General features: G+C 50.6%; 1 protein-coding gene across 4 annotated transcripts in view; it reads left to right on the forward strand.

Annotated features, from left to right (window-relative positions):
- LOC118791885 (serine/threonine-protein kinase MRCK beta-like) overlaps positions 1-11,993 on the forward strand; it is a 49,841-nt gene extending 37,848 nt beyond the window's left edge. Inside the window, exons 24-37 of one of the 4 annotated variants that reach the window (XM_036549380.1) lie at positions 435-571; positions 1,560-1,699; positions 2,225-2,306; positions 2,474-2,690; positions 4,646-4,708; positions 4,954-5,550; positions 6,139-6,236; positions 6,389-6,473; positions 6,688-6,808; positions 7,935-8,052; positions 8,360-8,551; positions 9,453-9,558; positions 9,792-9,862; positions 10,141-11,993. In XM_036549380.1, the coding sequence (XP_036405273.1) occupies positions 435-571; positions 1,560-1,699; positions 2,225-2,306; positions 2,474-2,690; positions 4,646-4,708; positions 4,954-5,550; positions 6,139-6,236; positions 6,389-6,473; positions 6,688-6,808; positions 7,935-8,052; positions 8,360-8,551; positions 9,453-9,558; positions 9,792-9,862; positions 10,141-10,272 (2,159 nt within the window). In that variant the 3' untranslated portion in view covers positions 10,273-11,993. Of the gene's footprint in view, positions 1-434; positions 572-1,559; positions 1,700-2,224; positions 2,307-2,473; positions 2,691-4,645; positions 4,709-4,953; positions 5,551-6,138; positions 6,237-6,388; positions 6,474-6,687; positions 6,809-7,934; positions 8,053-8,359; positions 8,590-9,452; positions 9,559-9,791; positions 9,863-10,140 lie in introns of those variants that run through there. The other 3 variants (XM_036549376.1, XM_036549377.1, XM_036549379.1) reach the window with 3 other exon arrangements.
- The last annotated feature ends 5,466 nt before the right edge of the window (positions 11,994-17,459 follow it).

A 17,459-nucleotide genomic window follows, 5' to 3' on the forward strand; every position in this document is an offset into this window, starting at 1 on the left:
CCTTTGCTTGAGAGATTTGTATGTGTGGCCACTGTAGCAGATCCATTGTGACATCAGCTTTACATGTTAGGATGTTCAGATTCCGAACGTTCTATCCGTGTTAGTCTATGCAAAGTTTAATATAAAATTGAAAATATCTCAAAATATATTTTAGTTATTGACACAAAAAGCACAAGCAACGCAGTCCCATACTAGCTGATGCCATTGGCCAAGTGTAACTAAAAAACTGTAATAGGAATTTGCATACAGAAAATCGGATGGAATAAGAAGAAGAAAAAGAAATACTTTCTCAAGCCATCTTTATATATTTTTATATATAATATATTTATATATAATTATATAGTAGCGACAGCAGGACCGTAGCGCGGGAGTGTCAGCAGTGACGAACGGAGCCCTCACCGCGTCCCTGTCTTCCCTTTTCTCCCTCCCTGCAGTGTGCTCCTTCATCTGCCACGTGTCCTGCAAGGACAGCGCCGTCCAGGTGTGTCCCGTCCCCCCCGAGCAGACCAAGAGGCACCTGGGCATGGACATGCAGAGGGGCATCGGGACGGCCTACAAAGGCTTCGTCAGGGTGAGCGCGCCCTGTTTGAAAAGCCCCCCCCCCCTCCCCAGGTTCCTGATCACCCGCTGGGCCGTGTGGCTGAGCAGAGAAACAGAATTGCTAGATCAGGCTGCCCCTACTGAAAGCTTGATCCGTGCAAGCCTGGCGGCCATGTCGGAGTGGAATAGCATTCTTCATATCGTGGAGGCAGATTTGATTTGGGTGAAAATGTCAGTTTGGAGTGATTTCTTCAGTACGCTGCAGCAGACACGAATTCGACATGCCAGTCAGAGTTATTAGATACAGTATATCCATGATAGCAAGCTCAGTCTAGTTACTCTACATCCACTTAGGCAAGCTCAGTCTAGTTGCTCTATATCTGTAGGCAACCTTGACATTTATTTTCCAGCTTTTTTTTCCCCCTCATTTTTGGGGCAGGGGTGATTCCTCCCGGTGCAGCAAAATAGAAATACATCAAAAGAGAGTTTTAGGAGGGCATGCGTTCAGAAGTCTGCCACTGAGGACACTGCACCAGACTTGCAGTATACGCAGTCCAGTGTATGTTCCCTGGCTGTAGCCGTGTGTCCGTGAGAGGCCACGCAGGGTCATTCAGGGGCTTTGCCGCTCAGAGGATAATGGTGTAATATTGGCCCTGTCGGCTGTGCGCTGATTGCTGGCTCTGGCCTCACATTTTTCCCTGATAGCCCTCAAATGCTCTCAGGGCGAGGCTGGTGCGGAAAACGCAAGCCTCTGAGCAGAAAATCTGACTCCTGTTGCCAGTTATGGGAACGCTTTGTTCCAAGCGTCCAAATTTCTCTGCGTCCGGACGTGCAAAAGACATGTGCAGCACAACGTATGGGTTGCACGTGAGTTACACATGCAGCACAGTGCTTATGTTCCTGGTGCCGTGTCCCCCCCCCCCCCCACATCACTCGTGATTTGACAGAGTGAGCAGGTTGTGGGGTCCTCCTGTGCACTAGGGGGCGTGCTGTTGGCTGACCGCTGTTGTCTGGCTCAGGTCCCCAAGCCCACAGGGGTGAAGAAGGGCTGGCAGCGGGCCTACGCCGTGGTGTGCGACTGCAAGCTCTTCCTGTACGACGTGCCGGAGGGCAAGGCCACCCAGCCCGGCGTGGTGGCCAGCCAGGTGCTGGACCTCAGGTGAGGCCAAAAGCTCGCTCGCTCGGTCACTCCTGAGCTCTCTCACACATATCCTCACTCTTTCAGTCTCACACGCACTCATACACAAGCTTACTCACCCACCCACCCACTCACTCACACATGCTCATTAACTCAGGCATACAGAGTTGAAGTCACACTCACTGAATCATGCTGTTACACATTCATTCCTGCTCTTCATAAGTATAGTTTACAGACCATAAATACACTCACATATTCATACTCACACACACACACACACACACACACACGCACACACACACACACACACTCACTCACTTCCTCACACATGCTACTGCACTGACCACTCACACACTACACCACTTGCTACTCGCTGACGGACAAACGCACACTCACACAGCCCAAGTCTGACTCATTCTCCTTATCTTTACATGTAATTTCATCATTGTTTTCTGTTCTCCAAAGCAGTACCAATCTGTGCAGAGTATTAGCTGTGCTGAGGAGGCCGCTGCTTTGTGTTCAGACGTGTCTTTGATTGTTTTGCAGAGATGAGGAGTTTTCTGTGAGCTCTGTGCTGGCATCAGACGTCATCCACGCCACTCGAAAAGACGTCCCCTGCATTTTCAGGGTAGGTCCTCACTGGTGACCGTCCCATAATTAGGATGATTCAGAACAGATTGCTCAGCGTAATTGCGCAATATGAAATGGCGCAGAATCGCATCACCTTATGCAGAGATGCATTGCCCCTGACCTGTGACCTGTGACCTTTGACCTGTGACCCTCCCCGCCGCCCAGGTGACGTCGTCGCTGCTGAACGCGCCGTCCCGCACGGTATCGCTGCTGGTGCTGGCGGAGAGCGAGGCGGAGAAGAGGAAGTGGGTGGGCATGCTGGAGGGCCTGCAGGCCGTCTTCGCCAAGAACCAGCTGAGGCAGCGCGCCGTGCACGTGCTGCAGGAGGCCTACGACAGCAGCCTGCCCGCCATCAAGACCACGCTGTCCGCCGCCATCGTGGGTGAGGACCGCACTCCTCTCAGCACCAGAGCCCGCAGGGGGTCCGGCCATCTGCGGGGGTCTTTACCTGCGGCATAGTCACTCACTCACTGAATCCTTCACTCACTCATTCACTCACACATTCACTCCTCAGTCAGCTCAGGCAGCATACTCACTCTCACTCTCTCACTCTCTCACTCTCTCACTCACTCACTCCTCAGTCACAGCTCAGGCACTGTACTCACTCACTAAGACACTCATTGACGCACTCTTCAATCACAGCTTGTACATTATGCTTACTCAATCACTTAACACTATCACAGCTCACACACTGTTAATATTCAACATTGTGCTGACTGGCAGGGTGAACAGTTCCCCCAGGGCAAGGAAAGGAGCTTCATTTTACCGCTAGTTCATATCAGAAGGCCAAGAGGCTTGTTCTGTGAGAAAGTGAAGCCCTGTGGTTAGGTAGACATGCCAAGAATTTGTACATCTCTCTCCTGCAGGATTTACATTGAGTGCTTTGCATATCTAGCTAAGCAATTTTCAATGTAGTTCATTTTCAAATATCTCTTGATCTCCTCAAAAACGTCAGATGAACAGCGTGTAAAAGGATAATCGCAGCCTGCAGAGAAAAGCCTGAGATCTTAATATCAGCTTTTATTACTGAGAATATTACAGTCCTCAGAATACCGAAACATCATGATTATTCATGAGGAGAGGATGCCAGGACAGTGTATGAAATGGCCCTGCATTCATGAGGAGGGTGACGGGTGGAAACACACCCCCCCCCCCCCCCCGCCAGGGTTTCAGTCCCAGAGAGAGCGCCATCCTGACACTTCATATTTCACCCCCCTTTCATCAAAGTGATGCACTCTCCTTGAACTAAACACGCAGCTCCGATCCACCACGGTGTTTAACAGGATCAGACATCCGCCGGCTGCCAAGAGACTACGCAGGCTCCACGCGGCAGACATGAGCAATCACGTTTCCTTTCCGCAGCAACAGGAAGAGGGAGAGGATTAAAAATGGGGAGGGTATTTGAGATCACAGTGCAATGTCGAACCACTCCCCATTAGAGAAGGTCATCGGATTGTGAATATGCTTGTGTCTTTCTTTCCTGTGTTTGCGCTCTTATATGTTATTCCTTTACTGTCCTGCTCATGAATTCATGCTGAATTAACATGCATCCCAGCTGAGCCAGCGTTTTTGGGGGGGTTGGACTTCAGAAAAGTGCTGAAGACCAACCAAAAGACCAGGCACTCACACGTTGGGCTCTTAGGAGCCATTTCCACGGTACAGCTGTTCAAACACTTCCCCGGGGTTTCATTTTTTGAAAAATTAATTTCTTTCAAGCCCGAAGTTCGTTTCAAGCTGTGGTTTAAATTAACTATAGGCGTGTGTTTGGAACAACCGCTCAGCTTGTCCCTTTGAAGTTAAACTCGGGGAAAGTTCGCTTGGGTATGCCAGTCATTCACATGTCAGTCCCATTGTCAGGCCTTTGTCAGGGGTTTGCTGAGTCCGGCCAGTCCAGTCATAACCTCTTCCTCCCTGACAAAAATCCATTTTATGAAATATCCAGCATGTTGAAATAGATATAGTGCATAAATAATAATGCATATAATATTTATATGATTGTAATGTTATATTAAGATACAATGTTGAGAGTTGGGAGAAAGGACCTGGGTTCAGGTGCAGCCTCCACAGTCTGGCCACAGTGAGGGACACTTTGTGGGTTACACTATGCAGTACAATTATCAGCTCGATTATTTTAGCATTATTTGGCAAGTGTAGTTTCTAATGCGATACCCCAGATGGGCTTTTAATGTTAAAGTGAGGGATGCAGAGAAATGAGGCAGAATAAGCTGCCACTGCAGGCTACTGTTGCTTGGTGATCCATGTGTTAATGCACGCCCGCACACAGGTGCAAATGTACAGATGATTGGTGAGTTTGGCTTACCCACCCTGTCCCTGCAGATCGAGAACGCATCGCCTTGGGAACAGAGGATGGCCTGTACGTGGTGGAGGTCACCAGGGATGGTGAGAGTCCATTTATTGTCTCTCCCCCATTTCTCTCTCCCTTTCTCTCTCTCTGCCTCCCCCCATCTCCCAAAGGTGCTTTATTGGCAGGACAGTCAATTGCTGCCTGAACCATACATTGATTAGTCAAATGTAACCATATGAATTAAGAGTAATTTTAAGCAAGTTAATAATAAATAATAAACAATTATTAGCAAGCAATAATCAATCCCTCTGTCTCCCATTCCCCCTCTTTCCGCGGGCAGTGATCGTGCGGGCGGCCGACGCCAAGAAGGTGCAGCAGATCGAGCTGATCCCGCGCGAGAAGATGGTGGCGCTCCTGTGCGGCCGCAGCCGCCACGTCCACCTGCACCCCTGGGGGGCGCTGGAGGGCGCCGAGCCGGCCTTCGACGTCAAGCTGGCTGAGACCAAAGGCTGCCAGGCGCTGACGGCGGGCGGGCTCCGCTCGGGCGGGCCCTCCTACCTGCTGGCGGCCGTCAAGCGGCAGGTGATCTGCTACGAGGTGACGCGCGCCAAGCCGCACCACCGCAAGCTGTGGGAGGTGCAGGCGCCGGGCGTGGCGCAGTGGCTGGGCTTCGTACGGGACCGCCTGTGCGTGGGCTACCCGTCGGGCTTCGCCCTGCTCGGCCTGCAGGGGGAGTCGTCGCCCGTCAGCCTGGTCAGCCCCACCGACCCGTCGCTGGCCTTCCTGGGCCAGCAGCCGCTGGACGCCCTGCACGCCCTGGAGGTGGGAGCCGACGAGTACCTGCTGTGCTTCAGCCAGCTGGGCGTGTACGTGGACCAGCAGGGCCGGCGCTCGCGCACCCAGGAGCTGATGTGGCCCGCCACGCCTGCCGCCTGCTGTGAGTTACACCCGAGACCTCTTACACACCCACAGATACACACACACACACACACACACACACACACACACACACACACACACAATCTGTCACACTAGGTAGAAAGGTGAGCACGCTGTCTCACACTGCGTTTGATGGTGTAAGCCAGGGGTGTCCAAACCTCTCCTGGAGGGCCACTTGTCCTGCATGTTTTAGATGTCTCCCTGCTCCAACACAGCTGATTCAAATGATCAACTTGTTATGAACTCCTGAAGCTGCTGAATTGGTTGGAGTATTGGAGTATTATAGAATTGGTGTTGGAGGAGGGAAACATGCAGGACAAGTGGCCCTCCAGGAGAGGTTTGGACACACCTGGTGTAAGCAATGAGGTTTGTCTGAAATCACTAGCTGCTCTCGCCATCAGAAAACCTTTGTTTAAACCTTATTTGTAATTTGCGGTGTTTGGTCAGGTCACAGTTGAAAAGGTGTGGTGTTTCAGTTTGAGGGGGACGGGGTCAGGGCCAGGTCCAGGGTCAGACAGGCAGGCAGGGGACAGGGTGTGTTGTGTGTGCGTCTCTCTTGACGTCCGTGCTCACTGTCCTCTTACAGCCTCCAGCTCCTCCTATCTGTTCGTCTACAGCGACTACGGCCTCGATGTGTTCGACGTCAACACCATGGAGTGGGTCCAAACCATGTCTCTGAGAAAGGCAAGTGCAGGAGAGACCACGCAGCCACCAGTCATAGAGGAAGGATGTGTATGTGTGTGGGGGACAGTGTGTTACACTGTGTGCCTGTGTGTGTGTGAGAGACAGGCTAAGCGGCAGGTTATGACGGGTCGTCTGTATCGCCTCCTCTTCAGATTCACCCTCTGAATGTGGACGGCAGCCTGAACCTGCTGGGTGCAGAGCAGCCTCGCCTCGTGTACCTCAGCAACAGCTCCTCAGGTACCAGCTGCCCCCTCTCGCTCCCTCGCTCCCTCTCTCCCCCTCTCTCTCTCTGTCTCCATCTCTCTGTCTCTCTCTCTCCCACGTCTCTATTCCTGTCACCTTTCACTCTGTGGTCAGTTCATGCAAAGGGCCGAAGTGGTAAGGCTCTGTATGTTAGCCTCATTACTCTGCAGACAGTCCGGTAATTCAGCACTGTGCTCCCTCCCTGCAGAGAGCTCTGACCTGGCCATCCCGGAGACATCTGAGCACAGTAAGAAGCTGATGGTGAGGACACGCAGCAAGAGGAAGTTCCTCTTCAAAGTGCCCGAGGAGGAGCGGCTGCAGCAAAGGAGGTGAGCAGCGCTCACCCCACCTCTCTCACCCTGTCACTCTCTCCACCGCCCACCTTCATCCCGCCACTCTCACCCTGCCACTCTCACCCTGTCACTCTCACCACCGCCCACGTTCATCCCGCCACTCACCACCGCCCACGTTCATCCCGTCACTCTCACCACCGCCCACGTTCATCCCGCCACTCTCACCCTGTCACTCTCACCACCGCCCACGTTCATCCCGCCACTCTCACCACCGCCCACGTTCATCCCGCCACTCTCACCACCGCCCACATTCATCCCGTCACTCTCACCACCGCCCACATTCATCCCGTCACTCTCATCACTGCCCACGTTCATCCCGCCGCTCTCACCCTGTCACTGTCACCACCGCCCACGTTCATCCTGTCGCTCTCACCCTGTCACTCTCACCCTGTCGCTCTCACCCTGTCACTCTCACCCTGTCACTCTCACCCTGTCACTCTCACCCTGTCACTGTCACCGCCGCCCACGTTCATCCCGCCACTCTCACCACCACCCACGTTCATCCCGCCGCTCTCACCCTGTCACTGTCACCACCGCCCACGTTCATCCTGCCACTCTCACCCCATCACTCTCACCACCACCCACGTTCATCCCGCCGCTCTCACCCTGTCACTGTCACCACCGCCCACGTTCATCCCGCCACTCTCACCCCATCACTCTCACCACCACCCACGTTCATCCTGCCACACTCACCCCGTCACTCTCACCACCGCCCACATTCATCCCACCACTCTCACCCACTCTCACCATCAGTCGTTTTCACCGTTGCCCAAGTTCACCTTATTATTGTAACATCACCTTCACCCCATTATTCTCCCTGTCACCCACATTCACCCCGTCATTCTTGCCGCCAGCCACATTCACCCCATCATTCCTGCCGTCGCCCACATTCACCCCGTCATATCATTTCCGCCGCCGCCCACATTCACTCCTCCATTCTCGCCAGCCCCCTTCACCCCATCATTACCGCTGCCCTCGTTCACCCCGTCATTCCCGCCGCCGTCCTCGTTCGCGCCTCCGTTCCCGCCGCCGCCCGCATGCACGGCGTCGCTCGCCCCGCCTCCGGCTGGCCCGGCCCTGAGTGTGTTCCCTGCTCTGACAGAGAGATGCTCCGTGACCCGGAGCTGAGGTCCCGGATGATCTCCAAACCCACCAACTTCAACCACGTGGCCCACATGGGCCCGGGCGACGGCAAGCAGGTCCTCATGGATCTGCCTCTGGTAAGAGCTCCTCCTACAGGCCTGGGGGACTGTCTTCTCTGAGAGACACTTGCATGGGCCTTGGCGGCAGGGGGCGCTGTGTGGTAATGTTGGCTACGTGGTGAGGAATGGCTCTCCATAAGCCTGGAAAGTTTGACTGATTGATACCATTCACCTTTGTGAAGTTCTTTTTCTCCTCTGCTCTCTTTCCACGTTTAGAAGATACTAGTAGCCCCCCTCACATACTTCACAGTCTCTCCCTTTCTCTTTCCCTCTCTTTTTCTGTTCTCTGTATCGTCTTTTCTTTCTCTCCTCCATGGTGACGTAGCAGAGCGAGTCACCTTCCCCCTCACCCTCCCGACACCACCCCCTGATCTCTCCTCCAACCAACTTCGAGCACGTCTATCACATGACCCCCGTTTCTGCCGAGCTCTATCTGCAGAAAGAGCCCTCTTCCCTGCCAGGCCTTCCTCGGCTGTCCTCCTCTTCCTCCTCTCCTTCCACCTCCTCCTTAGGAAGGGTAGGCTAGTGTTCCCCCATCTACTGCCCCCCTCCCCCCTCCCCCCAACACTTTCCTCCTGCTCCCTCCCTCTCCCTGGGTGTGTCCATTTTAATTTATTCATCCATGTAGTGTAACCTACCAAGAAGCTGTGTGGTCTGCAATCGTTTATTAATGTTTGCTCAGTGTGGGAAGTCTAAGCTGATGTGCACTGTGTCATGCTTTGTCTCTGATACTTACCATCAGGAAAGAAATATAATAGAAAGCTTGTGGTGGTCGTGTTTTAGTTGACTGGATGTGGTGATCACCTCAAGGCTTTTCGTATAATGTAATACACTGTAACGATGGAGTTCGGTCTGAAGTAGACATTTACAGCAGAGGAGAGCTCTTTGAAAACAACCAGTGAATACATGTAGGCTTTAGTAAGAACTTTGCCACTATTTGGACATGCTGTTGTCACCGTTCTCCTGTTGGGCTGAGTCGGCGACGAAGCAGCACCTCGTTCTGTAGCTCCGCTGTTACTGTTGCTGGGCGTTTCCGGCAGTTTGTGCATCTGTGCTTGTCTGGGCTTGTACATTTATTAATGTGTGTGAGTGTCTCTTTTTATGTCTGTCTTGTTTTGTGGCTGTTTTTAAATTTCCATGTCTGTCTTTCTCTGTGTGTTTGTCTGTCTGTCTATGTGTCTGTCTGTGTCATTTTGTCTGTCTGACCGTGTGTGTCTGTGTATCTGATTGTGTGTCTGTTTGTGTCTGACTCCATGTCTGTCTGACCGTGTATGTCTGATTGTTCATTTGACTGTCTGACTGCGTGTCTGTCTGTCTGTCTGACTGTGTGTCCACTCATCTGACTGTGTGTCTGTCTGACTGTGTGCCTGTGTGTCTGTCTGACTGCGTGTGTGTGCGCGTCTGTCGTGCTGGTACAGAGTGGGCTATCGTCTTCCCAGGATGAATCTAAGGAGAGACCTCGACCTGTCTCCAGTATCTCTCGGCAACAGAGAAGTAAGACCTACATGACCCGCACTGCCTCTGGTGAGTGCACACGCTCACACGTGCACATTTACACACATATGCACACACACACTCAGATACACTGTCTTGCTCACAGAGTTACATACACTCTCTCACACACACACAGACACAGTCGTACACATACATCCGTGTGTTCTTACACTCAGTCAGAGCTCTAATGCAAAACAACTGCTAACGTCTTCTGTGTGTGCGTGTCTGTGTGCGCGTGTGTGTGTGTATGTTGTGATCCGCAGGAGGTGGGGACTTTAGCAGCACAGGTTCATCTCGGAATATCTCCGATCCTGACCAAGAGTTTGAGAGAGAGGTAAGCCCTGCCCTGGCTCCAGCTCACACTAATACCTGTGTGAACCCAGAAAGCCCCTGTACAGTACACAGCTGGCATGACCGTGAGAAAGGACTATTAGTGAGCAGTTTAAGGTGACATGAAGGGGGAATCACAATAGTAATGTCCAGGGTAGACTCAGTCTAAAATTGACCCTTTTTTTCAGTCCTGTGATGAAGGAGCAGTAGTCAAAAAACTGAGTTTTCCCCAGGTGGGGGCGCTGTTCACTGACTCTCCCCTGTGTTTCCCCCCTCCCCCAGCCCGACTCGGACTCCACCAAACACTCGACCCCCTCCAACAGCTCCAACCCCAGCAGCCCCCCCAGCCCCAACTCTCCCCACCGCAGCCAGCTCACCCTGGACGGGCTCGACCCTGCGACCCTCGATGGCTGACGGGCGGAGGGCGAGCCCCGCAACCCCTCAAACCCGGACGGGGTGTGACCAGCTCCCCACAGCTCTTGAGAATTGACACATGGACACGCCCCCCCCGCTACACCCTCACCTGCCCAGCTTGAACTGCGGTTGCCACGGACTGTCAAGAACAGACCTGCCCCACGGACCACCACACTAAACTTCATCGTCCCGACTCAAGGGGAGTGTAGCAATATCCGGCTGCTACCACCACTGGTCAATATCTCCCACGAACACCAGTCGTCTGTTGCTGGGCGGCCCTTTTTCCTGCCGAGTTTGTACCCTTCTATACTTCCCAGCGGTGACAGTACTAACTGCAGGCGTTTCTCCGCGCTCCGCCTCCTTTTAAAAATGATCTTTTATTTGCAACGAGGAAGCAGCTCTCAGGGTGAGACAGTGAGCGTGCGGGGATCGGAGCAGCTTTTAGCACGGACGCTGATTGAGTGGCCCTGGCCTTCAGATGTGAGAGACAGCGCCCTCTGCAGGCCAGCAGGGGGAATTTTTTGCTAATTATCAGTGCAATGGAGTTTAATAGACATCCTGCTTCGTGTTTAATAGACATCCAGGCCTCCGACCTGTGAATAATTCCTTTCCGTTTTTTACTTACAGTAGATAAGTAATCCACATGTATAGCTGCAAAGAGTTTCTGTTTCGCTCATTAACAAAGGGAGACCAATGCCGAAGCGTAATAATAGTAATAATAATGTCCTTATTATAGATGGCCTACAAGTATGTTTTTCTTTAAACAAAATCAGAAAGGCTAGGTATTTTTTAATGTATATTATTTGTATGGAGATGTTCGCTCCAGAAGTGGGGGAATCCTCTCCCCGAAAGCGTGGCCCCTTTCCCCCCAGCTCCACTGTCGCGCCGTTCCGAACTGCGCCGCAAACGGCATCGCCGGATCCGCTTCTCAAACGCGCGGATTACGCGCCTCACTAACGGGGGCTGTCCGCATAACCGCGACTTCAAGTCTTTGTAACGCTCACATTCGCATCTTGGAACGTTCTAAGCCGTAGATGTCACGGCGGAAAGAAAAAATAAAAACCCACTGCGGAAAGCGGAGGGGAGATTTCATTATCCTTAGGATCTACCGCAGGTCCCGGGAGCTGCTGCTGCTGCTGCTTTTGTTTGTTACATAGAAATATACAGGAGGACGCTGACGCCGACCCACGACTGCTCACCTATATCATCTGTACAGCAATACAGCATCTGTCCACAGGGTGGTGCTGTTGCATATTTTCCCCCTCTTTTGTCATTTACGAGTCGATCAAAGTGTTTGTGAATACATCTCATTTTCCGATACGTGCGACGTAAGGGCATGACTGGCATACCCAGTTTCTCACGATCGTGCCTTTAGTGTCATTTCACAGTGCAGTGCGACATCAGTTCTGTGTGTCAACAGCGTTAATGTTTGGGGCCAACAGTGGCATTGTACAAGTGGTTGTTGTCGTGGGGAAGTTTGTCAGGAAACACTGTATCAAACTTGCACATTTTATTAGTTTGAGGAGACCTCTTGGTTTTGCATCACAGTAATCTGTTGTTTTTATTCCAACCCCTCTCCTCTCTGTTCCGCTTCTAAAAATGGGACTTTGTTCATTGAGACACTACTGCTTTTCTCTCTCTTTTTTTAATCAAAAGTTGAAATCTTTGTAATTATTGAATTGTGAGAGAAATTTTGGACGGAAAATAAAAAAAGAGGGAGGTACCAGTCGTACTCTCTGGTGTGTATTTGTGTGGAGCCTCTTGTCTCGCATCTGATCGCACAGGTTTTTCAGTTCCTCTGCAGCGGAGTCTGTAACCTTGGAGACACAGACCCAGCCACTCTGGAAGGTCCCGATTTTTGAGGCAGTGAACCTGGATTGCCTTTTCCTGTACATTTGCTTAACGCCTCCTTATAGGTCCGGTAAAGCAAAACTGTACGGTTTTGCGGTATTGTCCTCGTTAAGGTGAGATATTAGTCATAGTTGTCAGAGGCTGATCTTCTAATCTGCCTAATGTAAGACTTTTTAAATTGTGCCTATTTGTTAGACTATGTCAAATGGTGGTAGATCCATTAACCCATTCACGGCTGCAAATAGCAAGACAGTCGACCCTCTGTCCTGGGCTTTCAGCCAGATTCTTATTCAGAGATTGTAACTGGAAACAGGCATTTCCAGGCACTTCCATAGTTTTGTCAGAATTTAGATTTTCTTAAACTAATGTTTTGTTGTCCAATGGCTAGTAATTTACTCCTGAACAGCACAATTAAAGTAAGTGCTCTTTTAAATAAAGGCAGCCAACCCTTTCTCTTCTCTTGGGCTTGTAACTAACCTGCTGTCATTTAACACTGTTAGAGAGGTTCCTTAGCCTCAGTAGATTAACAGTTGTATGAATTTTTGACCAAATGGTCACATTGTCTTCCATCATGTGATTTAAAAAAAAAAAGCTATTCCTTACCGACAGCATGCCTGGTCCCAGCTGCTTACCCGTTACCTTGATTATCCAAACCAAGGAGAGGATGAGACATCCCTAGACATGGGGTTGTGTGTGTGTGTGTGTGTGTGTGTGTGTGTGTGTGTGTATATGAGAGAAAGAGTGTGAGGGATACACACAGAGAAGAGCAGGTCCTTGTCTGTGCGCTACTTAGTCCATCCCTTTCTTAGTAGCTAAATTGTGTGTGCGTGCATACTATCCCATGGGGCTCTGTTTCCAACAAATAGGAGGCCCCGCCCACTCACCACCTCGGCTCTGACGGCTCCTCCCAAGGGAACACCGCCTCCCCGTAACCCCCAGCAACCAGACTCTGCTCCCTTGAGGGCCATCACTGACACAGTGAACAGCGGTCCTAAGCAAAGGAGGGTTTTAAAAACCCTGTGAGCCCCCGGGGGTGACTGTAGATGTTTATCCAGAGGAGCACTCTGTGAAGAAGCCTCCACACCCTCCAGATGTGGAGTGGTGTTGTGTTGAGCAGGAAGTGTTTGTGTTTGTGCAGGAAGAGCAGGGGATCTTTGATTGGTCAGTGCAGTCATTGCTCCACACCCCAGAGTTTGCCTCAAATTGAGAAATTTTACAGCTCTGAGAATTTAAGGTTTCATTGTGCTGAACATGACATGCTCTGATAGAATGTGGCTTATTCTTGGAAGGGAATGGTTGATTTCAGGAACAAAGCGAGTGAAGAAGCATGTATATACATGAATATTTGCAGGTATTAAATGTGTGGAGATAACATTACATATAACCCGGTCAGACTGGGGGGGTTTAAAAGTTTTATTTACATTTATTGGCAATTTTGGTCACTCAGTAGTTTTTATATATGTTATACAAAAACGTTTTAACGCCAAAAAATTATCAATGAATGTAGATAAAACCGAAGACTCTGAGCCCCCGCAGCCTGAATACCCAGAGAGGCCTCTGGCTGCTTTGCTTCATGAGGAGGGAAAAAGCAGGCCTCTTTCTGCTGATTATGCAACCTGCAGCAGGGGCAGGATCCGCCAGCAGGGGGCCACCGTGGGCACCAGCGCTTTCATCTCAACCGCTTCTTTATGCAATGGCTTCTCACTTTTTTTTTTTTTTTTTGGTTACTGAACCACAAAGTCTAGTTTCAGAGGCTGAGCTGCACATTAACCCATTCAGTTCCCCTCCCACACAAGTCAAATTAACAAGTAACAGGACTATGAAACCGTAGTAAGATATAATGTCCAGACTGAGGTTTATATGACTGAGACACTATCACAGAAGGTAAAATCTCTTCTGCAGGCACTGAAGCGGTGAGGTCCAGGGTTTACGAGGAAGTGAAACTAAAGAGAGTAACACCAGACAAGGTTTTTTCTCTTTTCATTTAATTATAGACTTACTGACCTGCTACAATAGTATTGCATAGAATATAAAGATGACAAAAACAGGATATTAAATTATGTACAGAACACAGACCTACACACAGTCTGGGGTTAGAAGATTCAAAGAAACAGAGAGCAAAATAAACACTTGTAAAAGAACAAATAAATAATCTGAATTCACACAAAGTCTTTAAAGGTCCGTGTCATTTATGTCGCCCTTCTTAAAATCATTATAAACAGCTGAGCAACAAATGGCGTAGTTTGCCCAGAAAGGGTCAGTTTTTGCTGGAAGTGGAGAGGGTTTTCGACCCCAGGGTTAACATAACGAGATTCTCAAGAGGAACACTCAAGTTCATATTGCACTTAGGACATGAGTGAAACTTTTTAGCATTCAGGATTTTTTTTGGCTTTTAGATCATTCTGGAAAAGGGGAAAAAAAATAAAAAAACTTTCACACATAAAAGTGGTACTTCCTTGCACTACCAGCTAAAGAGAAGCGCCTGTTGACCCGATCTGGTTCGAAGTTCATTAGTGACACCATCTCCCTCCAGGCAAAGGGTCTGCTGAAGGTAGAGGAGCTGCCGCCATTTCTGAGCAGCCGTCGGAGGAAGGAAACGCCAGCACTGGAACAATCGCCTCTCAGTGGTAATACTGATACAAACCAGCATGCAGCGTCTGCCAGTTACCTCAGAGGCAGCCTCTGAGAGGACGGCCCTGCGTTAGCTGGGAAGAGGGTGGAATGAAGCAGGCAGAAAGGTTACGTGAGGACGTGTGTGGAGACGCCTTTGGGGGGGGGGGCTGAGGGAGAAAGAGATGAGGAGCGGAGCTGAAGCTTAAGGGGAGGTGGTGGGCTGCAGAAAAAGAAACGACTGGTTTTATAATGAGGATCAGGCAGCCCAAAAAAAAAAAAAAAACCACAGGAAGGAAGATCAGCGCTGGAGCCACTGAATCTAAATGGCAGAACCTTGGTTGTCCAGACAACCCGCTCTGCACGGGGGGCTCTGGGACGGTGCGAAAGAGGGGCGTCCCCAGAACAGTATTTCATCATCCAGTGAAATCCTTGTTAACAATCAAAGGGTTGTTTATACCAGTGTTTACAGTGAGTACAGACAGTGAGTACAGACTTAAGTGACTCCCAGCTGGCTGAACGCAGCCAATCAGGTCGATTTCCTCCAGTGTGGGAGTGGTCTGCGGGGCTGCCTGAGAACAGCAGGTTCACAGTCGTTTCTTTTCCTCCTAGCAACAGAGAATCGCGCCTTCCCAGGGAAGACACCCGCGCAGCGTACATTCAGGAGCAGTTACAGTAAAGTAAAAATGTCTTCATGATCCATTAACAAAAAAAGCAATACGTCTACAAACCATCAGGCTACATAATTACTCATCGGACATGGCGCAACAGGAAGAGGCGCATACAGGAAGTCCCCTGTACAACACCGGAGGTCTGAACGACCCAACAAAACCCCAAACCCCGCCCCTCCCACTCCTTACATTTTTAAATAAACACAAATATATTACCTCAGAATATTCTGTAATGAAAATAAACACAACATAACCACACAGGTGTTTAAATACACATATATACAAAAAAAAAAGCTTATAAAGCTTATTAAAACCTCTACGTTCATCTAACGCGCAAGGCAGAATTTGTCTGCCCATGATCCTACGCGTACCAGCTGTCAGCTGACATCAGATGCTGCTCATTTCATGTTCACGCTGATAACAGGCATTATCCGTGTAGAATGAACTTAAAAATGGCCTTTGAAGCTTAATGAGAAGGGTGTGGCTGTGCAGAAGAGGATACCTTGCCCATATATGGTGAATGGGTGGGGCTGTGAGGGCCAGTGAGGGGTGGGGCTACAACACTGGAACATTCATTGGCTTTGTAGTTCCTCAAAACAGATTGGTGGCCTGCCAGTCCCCGGTGCTCATCGCTACTGTTCTTGCAGTGTTTTTAACCTGATCTAGCAGTCAAGAACATAAATAATAGCAGTGAGATATTTAAGCACATCATTAGCTCAACTGAGAAGCATTTCAAGCACTGCATAAGGTTAGCTGGAGGGAAATATGCAAAGAATGAAATAATCTTCCTGAACCATATGATATTCAGCAATCTCTTGTAACTATAAAAAGAAATAAACAAGAGGTGTTTTGAACATTTCCGCCTGGACAGGCTTCCAGAGATTACGTGCAGTGTGGAAGGGCTCAAGATCTGGCTGCATTTGTTTTTCAGCCGAGACAAAGGCTGGGGGAGGGGGAGGTAGTCCTCTCACCCCGCCCACACCCGCGGCTCTCAGTCCCGATTGGCTGGCGGGGCTCAGCACAGAAGCTGTCAGCGCGGCCCCCTTCCAGGAGCACAGAGCTCCACGTGACCGCAGCCCTGCCCCCGGCCTCCTCCCCCCTCCCCCTCCTCCAGACCCTGCGCCGGCCGCACGGGCCGCTCCCCAGAGGAACGTGGCGAGAGGGGAGCGCGTTTCGGCCTCCTCCGCGCATCGCTGGCTGACCATGCCTGTATTGCACAATGCCTTTATAAAACACATCAGGGGTTTCGTTATAGGACGATCGTCCGCTCGGAGACACTGCATTAGGAAGCAGAAATATGCACGGAATAAACCTCCTCTGGAACTGGGCTTTGACCCTATGGTAAAAAAAAACTAATGATTTCATGTAAAGTGACGACTGGCCTCGGACAGCTTTAATGGTACACAGCGCGGCAAAGCAATGACAGGGGGCTGGCAGCTGCCGCCGGTGGCGACTGCGGCGGTTCGACTGGCGGCGTGAGCCACGCACTGAGCGGGGGTGCGGAGCAGGACCAAACACAGGCTCGCATCGTGGGAGATGGCTTCTTAAAGGACAGAATCACATACCAGAACCAAAAACCACAACTGACCACAGATCCAAACAATAATAATAATAATAATAAAAAATCACCCATAATAATTATAATAATTATAACAATGAAACTGGACAAAACAGATTATGTTCTACAGACAAGTGTGTCCTTGTTGCAGTCCACAGTGTGCAGCTTGAGTACGGCAGTCTTCTCTTCTCCATATAGGCACAATTTTTGTTTTCCGTGGTGGGAGGGTTGCCACAGAAACAAACAAAAAATAAAAGCCCCCTTCCCGCGTGTGGGACTACAGGTTGTTCTGTACTTGTGACGGAGCTCTTCAAAGTCCGAGAGCTTCTGACTGGCCCTGGCTGCTGACAGACGGTGTGAGAGGAGTAAGAGGAGTGAGATGCAGAGGGTCAGGCCCGCGGCGTGACTTTCGGGCGGGGGCAGAGAGCTCCCGCGTCGGGAGCAGGGCACAAGGCTGCCCTTCGCGGGGGCGCGCAGAGGTAGAGTGAGTTGGGGCG

Source organism: Megalops cyprinoides, chromosome 17 (genome assembly GCF_013368585.1).
Source record: "Megalops cyprinoides isolate fMegCyp1 chromosome 17, fMegCyp1.pri, whole genome shotgun sequence".
NCBI classification, from domain to species: domain Eukaryota; kingdom Metazoa; phylum Chordata; class Actinopteri; order Elopiformes; family Megalopidae; genus Megalops; species Megalops cyprinoides.